At 40.7% G+C, this 14,403-nt stretch overlaps 1 protein-coding gene across 1 annotated transcript; it reads left to right on the top strand.

The window, feature by feature from the left end:
* The first annotated feature begins 6,332 nt into the window (after nucleotides 1–6,332).
* LOC123151357 (chaperone protein dnaJ 10) lies at nucleotides 6,333–11,254 on the top strand. The gene is made up of 10 exons (XM_044571083.1): nucleotides 6,333–6,709; nucleotides 6,795–6,854; nucleotides 8,370–8,452; nucleotides 8,704–8,863; nucleotides 9,013–9,142; nucleotides 9,741–9,899; nucleotides 10,045–10,223; nucleotides 10,330–10,410; nucleotides 10,495–10,638; nucleotides 10,873–11,254. The coding sequence occupies exons 1-10, from the start codon at nucleotides 6,623–6,625 to the stop codon at nucleotides 10,972–10,974; spliced, it is 1,185 nt and encodes a 394-aa protein (XP_044427018.1). The 5' UTR covers nucleotides 6,333–6,622; the 3' UTR covers nucleotides 10,975–11,254.
* Nucleotides 11,255–14,403: the final 3,149 nt, after the last annotated feature.

Here is a 14,403-nt window from a genome sequence, read left to right as displayed (position 1 = left end):
AGCTCGCGTTGTTGCTTCCCTGTGTTTATTTTGATATGTTCCTAGAGAAAATTGTGTTGAAAGATGTTAGTAGCAATGATGCGGATTGGATCCGTGATCTGAGGTTTATCCTCATTGCTGCACAGAAGAATTATGTCCTTGATGCACCGCTAGGTGACGGACCTATTGCAGGAGCAGATGCAGACGTTATGAACGTTTGGCTAGCTCAATATGATGACTACTTGATAGTTTAGTGCACCATGCTTAATGGCTTAGAATCGGGACTTCAAAGACGTTTTGAACGTCATGGAGCATATGAGATGTTCCAGGAGTTGAAGTTAATATTTCAAGCAAATACCCGAGTTGAGAGATATAAAGTCTCCAACAAGTTCTATAGCTAAAAGATGGAGGAGAATCGCTCAACTAGTGAGCATGTGCTCAGATTGTCTGAGTACTACAATCGCTTGAATCAAGTGGGAGTTAATCTTCCAGATAAGATAGTGATTGACAGAATTCTCTAGTCACCATCACCAAGTTAGTAGAACTTCGTGATGAACTATGATATGCAAGGGAAAACGGAAATGATTCCCAAGCTCTTCGTAATGCGGAAATTGACGAAGGTAGAAATCGAGAAAAACATCAAGTGTTGATGGTAGACAAGACCACTAGTTTCAAGAAAAGGGCAGAGGGAAGAAGGGGAACTTCAAGAAGAACAGCAAGCAAGTTGCTGCTCAAGTGAAAAAGCCCAAGTCTGGTCCTAAGCCTGAGACTAAGTGTTTCTACTGCAAAGGGACTGGTCACTGGAAGCGGAACTACCCCAAGTGATTGGCAGATAAGAAGGATGGCAAAGTGAACGTAAGTATATTTGATATACATGTTATTGATGTGTACTTTACTAGTGTTTATAGTAACCCCTCAGTATTTGATACTAGTTCAGTTGCTAAGATTAGTAACTCGAAACGGGAGTTGCAGAATAAACAAAGACTAGTTAAGGGTGAAGTGACGATGTGTGTTGGAAGTGGTTCCAAGATTGATATGATCATCATCGCACACTCCCTATACTTTCGGGATTAGTGTTGAACCTGAATAAGTGTTATTTGGTGTTTGCGTTGAGCATGAATATGATTTGATCATGTTTATTGTAATACGGTTATTCATTTAAGTAAGAGAATAAATTGGTGTTCTGTTTACATGAATAAAACCTTATATGGTTACACGCCCAATGAAAATAGTTCGTTGGATCTCGATCGTAGTGATACACATAATCATAATATTGAAACCAAAAGATGCAAAGTTAATAATGATAGTGCAACTTATTTGTGGCACTGCCGTTTAGGTCATATTGGTGTAAAGCGCATGAAGAAACTCCATGCTGATGGGTTTTTGGAATCACTTGATTATGAATCAGTTGATACTTGTGAACCATGCCTCATGGGCAAGATGACTAAAATGCCGTTCTCCGGAACAATGGAGTGAGCAACTGACTTATTGGAAATAATACATACTGATGTATGAGATCCGATGAGTGTTAAGGCTCGCGGCGGGTATCATTATTTTCTGACCTTCACAGATGATTTGAGCAGATATGGGTATATCTACTTAATGAAATACAAGTCTGAAATATTTGAAAAGTTCAAAGAATTTTAGAGTGAAGTGGAGAATCATCGTAACAAGAAAATAAAAGTTTCTACGATATGATCGCAGAGGTAAAATATTTGAGTTACGAGTTTGGCCTTCAGTTAAAACAATGTGAAATAGTTTTACTACTCACGCCACCTGGAACACCACAACATAATGGTGTGTCCGAACATTATAATCGTACTTTATTAGATATGGTGCGATCTATGATGTCTCTTATCGATCTACCATTATCGTTTTGGGGTTATGCATTAAAGACAGTTGCATTCACATTTAAAAGGGCACCATCTAAGTCTGTTGAGACGACACAATCTGAACTGTGGTTTGGCAAGAAACCAAAGTTGTCGTTTCTTAAAGTTTGGGATTGTGATGCTTATATGAAAAGGTTTCATCCTGGTAAGCTCAAACCCAAATCGGAGAAATATGTCTTCACAGGATACCCAAAGGAGACAATTGGGTACACCTTCTATCACAAATCCGAAGGCAAGACTTTTGTTGCTAAATTCGGAGTTTTTCTAAAGAAGGAGTTTCTCTCGAAAGAAGTGAGTGGGAGGAAAGTAGAACTTGATGAGGTAACTGTACCTGCTCCCTTGTTGGAAAATAGTTCATCACAGAAATCTGTTCCTGTGACTACTACACCAATTAGTGAGGAAGCTAATGATGATGATCATGTAACTTCAGATCAAGTTACTACCGAATCTCGTAGGTAAATCAGAGTGAGATCCGCACCAGAGTGATACAGTAATCCTGTTCTGGAAGTCATGTTACTAGACCATGATGAACTTGCGAACTATGAGGAAGCGATGATGAGCCCAGATTCCGCAAAATGGTTTGAGGCCATAAAATCTGAGATATGATCCATGTATGAGAACAAAGTATGGACTTTGATGGATTTGCCCGATGATCGGCAAGCCATAGAAAATAAATGGATCTTCAAGAGGAAGATGGACGCTGATAGTAGTGTTACTATCTACAAAGCTAGAATTGTCGCAAAAGGTTTTCGACAAGTTCAAGGTGTTGACTACGATGAGATTTTCTCACTCGTATATATGCTTAAGTCTGTCCGAATCATGTTAGCAATTGCCGCATTTTATGAAATCTGGCAAATGGATAAACAAAACTGCATTCCTTAATGGACTTCTTAAAAAAGAGTTGTATATGATGCAACCAGAAGGTTTTGTCAATCCTAAAGGTGTTAACAAAATATGCAAGCTCCAACGATCCATCTATGGACTGGTGCAAGCATCTCGGAGTTGGAATATACGCTTTGATAAGTTGATCAAAGCATATAGTTTTATACAGACTTACGGTGAAGCCTGTATTTACAAGAAAGTGAGTGGGAGCACTACAACATTTCTGATAAGTATATGTGAACAACATATTGTTGATCGGAAATAATGTATAATTTTCTGGAAAGCATAAAGGAATATTTGAAAGGAGTTTTTCAAAGAAAGACCTCGGTAAAGCTGCTTACATATTGAGCATCAAGATCTATAGAGATAGATCAAGACGCTTGATAAGTTTTTTCAATGAGTACATACCTTGACAAGATTTTGAAGTAGTTCAAAATGGAACAGTCAAAGAAAGAGTTCTTGCCTGTGTTGCAAGGTGTGAAATTGAGTAAGACTCAAAGCCCGACCACGGCAGAAGATAGAAATAGAATGAAAGTCATTCCCTATGCCTCAGCCATATGTTCTATAAAGTATGCCATGCTGTGTCCCAGATCTATTATATACCCTACACTGTGTTAAGCAAGGGAGTACAATAGTGATCTAAGAGTAGATCACTGGACAGCGGTCAAAATTATCCTTAGTAGAATAAGGAAATATTTCTCAATTATGGAGGTGACAAAAAGGTTCGTCGTAAAAAGTTACGTCAATGCAAGTTTTGACACAGATCTGGATGACTCTAAGTCTCGATCTAGATACATATTGAAAGTGGGAGCAATAAGCTAGAGTAGCTCCGTGCAGAGCATTGTCGACATAGAAATTCGCAAAATACTTACGGATCTGAATGTGACAGACCCGTTGACTCCGTGCAGAGCATTGTCGACATAGAAATTCGCAAAATACTTACGGATCTGAATGTGACAGACCCGTTGACTAAGATTATCTCACAAGCAAAACATGATCACACCTTAGTACTCTTTGGGTGTTAATCACATAGCGATGTGAACTAGATTACTGACTCTAGTAAACCCTTTGGGTGTTGATCACATATCGATGTGAACTATGGGTGTTAATCACATGGTGATGTGAACTATTGCTGTTAAATCACATGGCGATGTGAACTAGATTATTGACTCTAGTGTAAGTGGGAGACTGAAGGAAATATGCCCAAGAGGCAATAATAAAGTTATTATTTATTTCCTTATATCATGATAAATGTTTATTATTCATGCTAGAATTGTATTAACCGGAAACATAATACTTGTGTGAATACATAGACAAACAAAGTGTCACTAGTATGCCTCTACTTGACTAGCTCGTTAATCGAAGATGGTTATGTTTCCTAACCATAAACAAAAGAGTTGTTATTTGATTAAGGGGATCACATCATTAGGAGAATGATGTGATTGACATGACCCATTCCATTAGCTTAGCACCCGATCGTTTAGTATGTTGCTATTGCTTTCCTCATGACTTGTACATGTTCCTATGACTATGAGATTATGCAACTCCCGTTTGCCGGAGGAACACTTTGTGTGCTACCAAACGTCACAACGTAACTGAGTGATTATAAAGGAGCTCTACAGGTGTCTCCAAAGGTACATGTTGGGTTGGCGTATTTCGAGATTAGGATTTGTCACTCCGATTGTCGGAGAGGTATCTCTGGGCCCTCTCGGTAATGCACATCACATAAGCCTTGCAAGCATTGCAACTAATGAGTTAGTTGTGAGATGATGTATTACGGAACGAGTAAAGAGACTTGCCGGTAATGAGATTGAACTAGGTATTAAGATACCGACGATCGAATCTCGGGCAAGTAACATACGGATGACAAAGGAAAGAACGTATGTTGTTATGCGGTCTGACCGATAAAGATCTTCGTAGAATATGTGGGAGCCAATATGAGCATCCAGGTTCCGCTATTGGTTATTGACTGGAGACGTGTCTCGGTCATGTCTACATTGTTCTCGAACCCGTAGGGTCTGCACGCTTAAGGTTTCAATAACAGTTATATTATGAGTTTATGAGTTTTGATGTACCGAAGGAGTTCGGAGTCCCGGATGAGATCGGGGACATGACAAGGAGTCTCGAAATGGTCGAGACGTAAAGATCGATATATTGGACGACTATATTCGGACATCGGAAAGGTTCCGAGTGATTCGGGTATTTCTTGGAGTATCGGAGAGTTACGGGAATACGTATTGGGCCTTATCGGGCCATACGAGAAAGAAGAAAAAGGGCCTCAAGGGTGGCCGCACCCCTCCCCTTGGTCTGGTTCGAATTGGACTAGGAAAGGGGGGCGCCCCCTTCCTTCCTTCTCCTTTTTCCTTCCTCTTTTCCTATTCCATATGGGAGGTGGAATCCTACTAGACTAGGGAGTCCTAGTAGGACTCCACACTTGGCGCGCCCCCTCCTAGGGCCGGCCTCCTCCTCCCTTGCTCCTTTATATACGGGGGCAAGGGGGCACCTCTAGACACAAGTTGATCCACGTGATCATATTCTTAGCCGTGTGCGGTGCCCCCTTCCACCATAATCCTCGATAATATTGTAGCGGTGCTTAGGCGAAACCCTACGACGGTAGAACATCAAGATCGTCACCACGCCGTCGTGCTGATGGAACTCTTCCCCGACACTCTGCTGGATCGAAGTCCGAGGATCGTCATCGAGCTGAACGTGTGCTAAAACTCGGAGGTGCCGTAGTTTCGGTGCTTGATCGGTCAGGCCGTGAAGACGTACGACTACATCAACCGCGTTGTGCTAACGCTTCCGCTGTCGGTCTAAAGGGTACGTAGATCACATTCTCCCCTCTCGTTGCTATGCATCACCATGATCTTGCGTGTGCGTAGGAATTTTTTTGAAATTACTACGTTCCCCAACAGAAAAGAATGACGAATCACCTTCTCACCCGAGCTTGACGCGGCTCCGTCGCTGATATGCAGCTTTGCGGACCTCCAAGGTAAGGTCAAGTCACTTTGTTTGACATTACTGAATATCAATACGAGGCAAAGCCTGCGAATCAACATGTGGTTGAGATGGTTAGGTGGACAGTGGTATTCCCAACCCACCAGGGTTCAAATCCTGGTGCTCGCATTATTCCTGGATTTATTTCAGGATTTCCGGCAATGCGCTTTCAGTGGAGGAGACGTTTCCGTCGACGACGAGGTGCCTACGGTGACTTTGTAAATCTCAAGATGATGTGCTGGCTCAGTCTTTCGAAGGTGCTCATAGGGATAGAGTGTGCGTGTGTGCGTTCATAGGGGTGAGTGTATGCGCGTGTATATGAGCGCTTGTGTCTGTACCGATGCTAAAAAAAATACGAGGCAAAGTCTTCAGAAAAAAAAACTGATTGGAAGATCAAGGGGGGAAAATCAACAATCCTCACAATAGACAATAAGGTGTACAGTTTGTTTGACATCATGTGGCAGACTTTTCCGGGGTGATTTAGGCCGAGGTTGTTGTTGATACGGTCGACGACTCCGAGTCAGACTGCAGCAACCCACTGACCTGACCAGACCCAAATCCATCTTGGCTGCTGGACGTGGAATCGCGGTAGATTCCCAGCAAAGTAACAAGTTCTGTCCGACACCACGCGCTTTGCAGGTGGCCGAAATCCTAAAGCCCGACCAGTCGACCACCAGCCAGCTCCTCCGTCCTCTCCCCCCACGCCCGGCGTCCCGCCGCCGCCGCCCCCGCCCCCGCCGTCGCCGTCGCCGTCCGAGGCACCGGTCCCCCCCTCGAGCGAGCAGTCGGCCAGTTGGTGGATCCGTCCACCGCCGGCAACCGAATCGGGAAGAGGAGGAGGGGGGCAGATCGAAGCTCGGGGAGAGTCGCCGGCCATGGTGAAGGAGACGGGCTACTACGACGTGCTCGGCGTGATCCCCACAGCCAGCGAGTCGGAGATCAAGAAGGCGTATTACATCAAGGTAGCCCTCCCGCTCCTTCTTGCTTTGCTGCGTTTTTTTTTCTAGTATCTGATTCCTTCTGCTGCTGCTGCTGGTGGTGTTGCAGGCGAGGCAGGTACACCCAGACAAGAACCCTAATGACCCGCAGGCCGCAGGGAAGTTCCAGGTAAACTGTTTTGCCTTTGCTCCTCTACCAATCCGCCCACCTTTCGCCCAGCTCACATCTGAGCTACTGTGCCAAGCAACTCGGCACTCATCCCATAGTGTAGAATCCTCGATTCAACCCGATTATAGGCTTACATGTTGGTGCCAAAACGCAAAAAACTCTGGATAATGTCAACTGCCTCCAGACGAGTCTTGAAGGAGGATGTCCTTGTTTGACTATTCTGTTGGTGCCAATGGTGTTTTGCCTTCTTTGCTGATCAACGACTCTTTTAAGTGCTTGTCTCGAGGACACATTCATCGAGTTAAGGAGACAATTAAAATAAACAATTGCAACAAACAATGTTAAATAGCACTTCTGATTTACTTCTTGGCATAAATATTTAACGAATCAGTAATTTTTGTGTCATAGCTGCTCTATACTACCCTATGAGCAAATAGTGAACCTTATGTACCATCTTGTAACATGTTGCTTTGAGAGTTGAGACCTGTTTTTTCTTCTTTTTAAAAGAACATTGCCGACCACTGGCCAGTCGAGTGTGAATTGCCATCCGTCAAACTATATTTGTTTGTTGCTACTCTAAAAGTAGCAGATTTCACAAATATACGTGTGATTTCACATTATGCAATTTGAGAAATCAGAAGCCGCGCCAGCTCACCTAAAAATGCTTTCGCACCTTCAACCCTGCATATTGTCTTGGGTCGATGCGAAAGAAGCTTCTGCCAAGCTTCAACTGGCCCAACCATGTGAAATTGTGAACTGCTTAACAACAAAACATGGTAATGTAGCTCAGGATATTGCTCACACTCTTCAGTAATGAACCTTTATGGCTTTCATCAGTTAGTTATATGTTCTCATGCATGAAAGAGTTTTTTTGGTTAGAAACATGCATGAAAGAGTTGGGTGCTAGTTATTGTACGTGCGGCTCGTCTCCTTGGGCGGCTGCTGGAGTAGGTTCCTCACTTTTAAGGAAATCATACACTGTGAGCAACTGAAGCTGCACTCATCAATACGAACTTTGCACCTACCCATATATTTATTCTAGTTCAGATTCTGATGCAGTCATGGAGGTTTGATGCTTTTACTAGTATTGCTATATTCTTCAGGAAAATCTAGCTAGGGCGTTTGAACCTAAATAGGCAGATTAACCATTTCAAGAAGCAAACTGGTCTGAGCCTGCAAACAGGAAAAAAAATGTAACCTTATGTTCATAAATAACTGTGAGACTGATGTTATGCTAATCAGATGCCACATGATTTTTTAATGTATTTTAAAGAACTGTTCTCAGTACGTACTACTTAGCTGTAAGTACATTGTTATAGAAAAACTTGTTATTTAATTAATTAATCTGTTGAACATTGTTCCTCCATAGCTGCTGTAGTTCGTATTATGTATTTCTCATGGTGATTTTAAAATGAGAATTGATTCTATTGACTTCATGAGAAAGAATTTTATGATGTGTGCCTAATTTTTCTTTAGTATAAGACTGCTGTTTACACAGAGAAATTATGATTGCAGGAACTAGGGGAGGCATACCAAGTGCTTAGTGACCCCGCTCAGCGGCAAGCTTATGATGCACATGGGAAATCTGGCATCTCAACGTATGTTTGATTTCCATTGACAAATTATCTAGAGGTTTTGAAACCTACTCGAAACTTTAGGGCTGTGGACTTGACACTTATGGCAAAGCAGCATGAGTACTGTTAGTCGGGGCTTTTGTAAAGGACTAAGAGGCAACTAATTTTCTTCAATCCAAAAGATGCAATTTTTGAAAAAAAAAAGTTTCACATCATATTGTAAATAATCTTATGATAATCATATTCTAATTAACTTGCTTGTCAACATTCTACAGGGATGGAATAATTGATCCAGCAGCAATTTTCGCGATGCTATTCGGTAGTGAGCTTTTTGAGGATTATATTGGTCAATTGGCAATGGCGTCAATGGCTTCACTTGATAATTTTGACGAAGATGAACAGATCGACACAAAAAAGTTGCAAGACAAAATGCAGGTTTAGTATAGATAAATTCTATGATCATTTACTAATATGCAACGACTCCATGACCATTAGTTTGGTTGTTGATCAGATTTCCATCCATTTTCATTGCATTTTATACTCTTTCGACCACTAATCTGCTGAATGGTAAACTACAACTGCAGGCTGTTCAAAAAGAAAGAGAGGAGAAACTTGCAGAGATACTTAAAAACCGTCTGCACCTTTATGTTCAAGGAAATAAAGAGGAATTCGTTCGGCTTGCTGAGGCCGAGGTGTCCAGACTTAGTGATGCAGGTTTGCACCCTTCCTCCTTGAACTCTGGATCCTTTTCCCTTGGTTGTCCTGCCTATTGCTGTAAGAATTTAGCCGACAGTTGATGCGTTTGAAGGAGCTGCAATTTCGATGGTTCAGTGTGTGATTATCTTATTTGATGTGTTCATGAGCATAGTATAGGTGATGACATTCTTAGAATTGTCTGGAAAAAGCAGTTACTGTTTTTTCGACGGGGTAAGTTGGCAGGGGTAACAGCTGCTTCGCATTTGGCTTAACTAAAGACAATCAATTTTATAGTCCCTCTTATCTGCTAACTAAAAATAATATTTAATGAATTACATCGTTGTTGACGTCTTGTCTGAAGCAAAGGATGCACGGAAGATCTAACCTGGTCTGTAGGAGTACTCCATAGTCCTAATTTGCTCTTCTCTTCCTGAAGTACATGACAATGCTATAGGTAGACTAGAATGCGTTTACTGAACCTTTTCTTAACTGTCTAATGCTTTTGCTTTAATACATTTTTCTGTTTGTATTCTCCTGTATGCTCTGTTGGATGGCCCCTTGATATCTGTAATCTGAAGTTCCTCCCTCTTTTTGTCCTGTTGCCGTTGTCCTGCAGCATATGGACTTGTTATGCTGAACACTATTGGCTATGTATATTCAAGACAAGCTGCAAAAGAACTTGGAAAGAAGGCAATATATTTGGGGGTTCCGTTTGTAGCAGAATGGTTCAGAGACAAAGGCCATTTTATCAAATCCCAAGTAACAGCTGCAGCAGGTAAAAGTGTCTCATCAATATTTTGTGAGCTTGTTTTGATATGGTTTATCTCGATTGCATATGTGATACAGTGCTTCTTTGGGCTGTGAGTGTTCATGCTTGTATCATGTTGGTGATAAAACTCGGTTATCTTGCGGTATTGCAGGTGCAATAGCTCTTATGCAGCTGCAAGAAGACTTGAAGAAGCAGATGGGTGCTGAGGGCCAGACCACAGAGGAAGAACTTGAAGTGTACATGCAGAACCACAAAAAAGTTATGGTTGATTCCTTGTGGAAGCTTAATGTTGCTGACATAGAAGCCACCATATCACATGTCTGCCAGATGGTCTGTCCCAGCTTACCTGCAACCTTTTCATGCATGTTATGTGCCTTGTATTCTTCAGCACTTAAAAGCTGATTAGCAGTGATTTGTAACATTGTGTCGATACCAGGTGCTTCAGGACCCCTTGGCCAGGAAGGATGACCTGCGTCTTCGTGCCAAAGGACTGAAAACTTTAGGGAAAATTTTCCAGGTATTGCTCGTTCATTTGTTTAATTCACGTGTTGGTAATGTCGTAACATTTCAGTTAATGAGCTTTATTTCTTCTCCATAATAGGGTGTTAAGCTCAACAGTGGTGAGGGGGAAGGGTCGCACATGAAGAATATAGATAACATGGATGACAATGCCGGTAGCTCCCCTGATTCGTCACCAAAACGGGAGCCATCATTCAATCCCATTCCTAACCCTCCTCTTACCCAGGTAGTTGCCCCTAAATTTTCATCTCCTGTGAAATTCCTGAAAACAGCTGTTCCTTTCTCCCATTGTAAATACATTATCATTTTGACTCAGTGGAGTTGTGTTAGACTTGGGCCAGAGTTGTTTCTTGTTTTGACTTTTCAAACTAACCTGGGCGACAGTTCAAACTCTTACCTGACCTCTTTTTCCTTCCTTCCACACAAGACACTGAGAATTCATTTTCTTCTGTTGTGCTAGAGTCCATATGTGGAGGCTCCCCAGTTTGGCGGAACCTATTGTTCGTTCAACTTCCCAATGCCGACGGCTCCACCAGGTGCGCAGAGGGATCCGGTGCCTTGATGGCTGACACCAGATTTCGTGTACCATTAATTATTTCATGTAATGTCGCTTGTGCATGGTGCATCATTTGTACCTGTGGTAGTAGAGGAGACGGATGAGTCCGAATCAGTCAGATATAACCTCACTATTTCTCCGGTTGTGTAGCAGCCGCGCATTGTCTGTCTATTGTGTACAGTTGTGTTAAGGCTGCTGTTACAGAAGCAGCAGCAGGTCACAATTGTTGTACATGATTTGGTGTTGTTATTCCTGAGCTGAGGTCTCTTGCTGACATTGAGGTTTACATGTCTCTGCTTTCTGTTGTGACTGCTCTTTTTTGCTGATGAAGCGCGTTGGAGTTGATGTCCTGCTTAGAATGCAAAAACTGTACATTTTTAGGGTCCCTGTTTGATTTGATGAATACCAGAAGGAGCTAGAAAATTTTACAGGATTGCATGGGCATGCAATGTGCAATGGGAAAAAGATTAAAAATTCTGAAATGATAAGTGCCCCATGTGTGGCACAAAGCAACATGGCTCAAACGCCTCCATTCTCATCCATTTTGCCACGTCAAATAGATGACATCAACGAAATCTTTTTGATTTTTTAAACTTAAAAATGTTTTATCTCCTAAATAAAAAATCTGATTAAAAATCCGTTTTCATCATTAAATCCATATCGGCGAGATCTTCAAAACTAGATCACATGTTGTTATGTTTTAACGACTTATTCTGAGGGCCAAAAGTTGCCATGATATGTACTATCTTTTTTCTAGTTAAAGCAACATTGCATTTCAATTACTTTTCTAATTGACCATGGCAATTTATGGTAATTACCACAACAAATTTACTTCATGGATCATGGCAATTTTTAGTAATTCATCATGGCAAATTTAGTTTATAGATCATGGCAATTTTAGTTTACAGGTCATGGCAATTTTTGTATTTTCACCATGGTATTTTTTTTTGTATGAACCATGGCAAGTTTAGTGCATGTATCGTGACAAATTTAAATAATTCACCATGGCAATTTTACTTTATGGTTCATGCCAACTTTGAGTCATTGACCATGTATTTTTAAGTAATTGGCGACGGATTTCTTTTTAATTACGAACCATGTCAAAAGTATTTCATAGATCATGACAAATTTTAGTAATTCACCATGATAAGTTTAGTTTCCTAATCCTTTTTTATAACATGTCAAAATTTATTTTAAACATAGAAGAGAAAAGTAGTTGAAACATATCATGGCAACTTCGATACAATAGACATGGCAACTTTTAACCCAACAAAATAAGTCGTCAAAACATATGAATATGGGATCTAGTTTCGTAGATCTCATCGCGGCGAATTTAATGGTGAAAACGGTTTTTAATCAGATTTTTAATTTAAGAGATAAAACACTTTAAAAACTGAAAATCCAAAAGATTCCCGCTGGCATCATCAGTTTCGTAATTTTTGCATGTGTGCGGTGACGTGGCGCCATATATGGTGATGGGGGTGTTTGGTTCAAGTTGCTTTGTGCCACACGTGTGGTACTTATCGGGGTCCAAAAATTAGAAACCATAGAAAAAGAAGGAAGGAGAAAAAAGTGATGTTGTGTTGATCACATCATATGGAGAACGACTCATGAATATGGATATGGATGAATATTGGCACGATATATGTGCTCTCATCAATAGATAAGACTCAAATATTGCTTTTCCATAGTTAAGTGCAAAGTGGCATATGAAATTTTTGGCACCGCAAGCCATGGGGAATATGTGGTTTTTTCATGATTGATGCTACCATTCCCCCAAGCAACCGCAAAAAAAAAAGCAATGGCAACTAAGGGGTTTTCAAGAACTTTGAATGTTTTCAGTGAACTGATGCAATACATATATACCATGTTACTCCATCTGACCCATATTACTTGTTGGTTTAGTACAAAGTTAGTACAACTATGGCATTGACATGAGCCTTTTCTCAACTAGACTATCAGAGCTTGATCATGATAAAATGAAGGAACTCGGACCCGATCTAGACAACTTGAGGAGAAAGTTAGAGCTATTACGAATTCATGGATAAGATCCAAGCAGATCTAGCCGAACATATGCAACAACATGGTGAAGAGTTTCAAGCTCAAAAAAATTACAACAACATTTTGAGAAGCAATTAGGTTTTTCTATTTTTGAAATGTAGAGAGGTTAGTGGCTTCAGCCTCACACAAAGAGGATAGATGCAACACCTTTTGACGCCAAAATATAACTTTGTACTAAACCAACAACAAGTAATATGGATTGAAGGGAGTACAAATTTCCAATTCGATGGACAAATAAATTCGTCCATTAATACTTCTATGTTGGAGTTTTTTTTAGTTTGTATGATAAGTTAAATATACATCGTGTCGACTCAATTATTGTATTAGAACTTGTTTCGCGGTGTTTGTGTGTGGGAACAACTCACAACAGTTGTCTTTTTGGAAACATGCCATAGTTCACAGCTTACAATAGCTTTATCAGAATCCACAATACAACCAAACACCTTGATTCTTAGGAAAAGTTGACGAAAATCATAGAATGAGAAAATTTTCTATGGTGACACTATTCATGCATGTAATTCAAAGGAATGGACTATATGAATGGAGTAATTTTTCTTTGGATCAAAGTTTCATAGGAAAAAAAAAGGTTGACAATCCACTCAACCTCAATTTTACATTGCTACGCACAAAGAACAAGACAAATGTCATAAGTAGCATAATATTAACTTCATCTTACCTTTACATATGTTTTTTACCTTAATTTAACCATGATTTTTAGGATTCTTGTGTTTTTCCTATTTATGCGAGCCAAACATCTAGTTCCGCAGAATCAATACACACTTCCGCAAATTTATGTGTTTTCACAATCCTCTACTTTGGACATGCAATCCTACCTAATTCCCATGTTTTGAAATTCTGGAATCAAAGAGGCCCTCAATGTTTCTAAGGGCCTCTTTGGATCATATGATTTTAGGAGATTCAAATCCTAAGATTTTTTTTCCGTAAGGAAGCCCTTTGACATGATCGGGGTTTTAAAATTCCTAATGAATCCATTCCTATATACACATTCCATGGAAATATGAATACGAGCTCCAACCTCATTTTCTTTTTTCCTTTTAGAAGTCCAATGCACTTTCACTCTATCTCCCTCCACCCTCTCTCCTCAATCCTCTAAAGTCCACATGTTTCTTTTTCCTGTGCACCATCCAAAGGCATATATTGCAGAATTCATGTGTTTCAAAATCATTTAGGATTCCATGCTACACGACATCTAAATCTTGCGTTTTTCCTACCTACGCTTCAAATCCCTATACCTGAGTATATCAATCAGGCTCACACTATCTGCATAGGGTCAGTCCTTATGACTAACAAGGCTGTTGAGGATGCACCACAGGTCACTGCCCCTGCACTTCAGACAGAGGTGGATCTTCTTGG

Source organism: Triticum aestivum, chromosome 7A (assembly GCF_018294505.1).
Source record: "Triticum aestivum cultivar Chinese Spring chromosome 7A, IWGSC CS RefSeq v2.1, whole genome shotgun sequence".
Classification (NCBI taxonomy): Eukaryota; Viridiplantae; Streptophyta; class Magnoliopsida; order Poales; family Poaceae; genus Triticum; species Triticum aestivum.
This window is presented reverse-complemented; position numbering and strand designations above follow the sequence as displayed.

Coding starts and splice junctions, on each gene's coding strand:
- LOC123151357 (XM_044571083.1), top strand. CDS start 6,623: ATGGTGAAGGAGACGGGCTACTACGACGTGCTCGGCGTGATCCCCACA. Junction 8,864..9,012: donor AGTTGCAAGACAAAATGCAG/GTTTAGTATAGA, acceptor CTACAACTGCAG/GCTGTTCAAAAAGAAAGAGA. Junction 10,224..10,329: donor TATCACATGTCTGCCAGATG/GTCTGTCCCAGC, acceptor TGTCGATACCAG/GTGCTTCAGGACCCCTTGGC.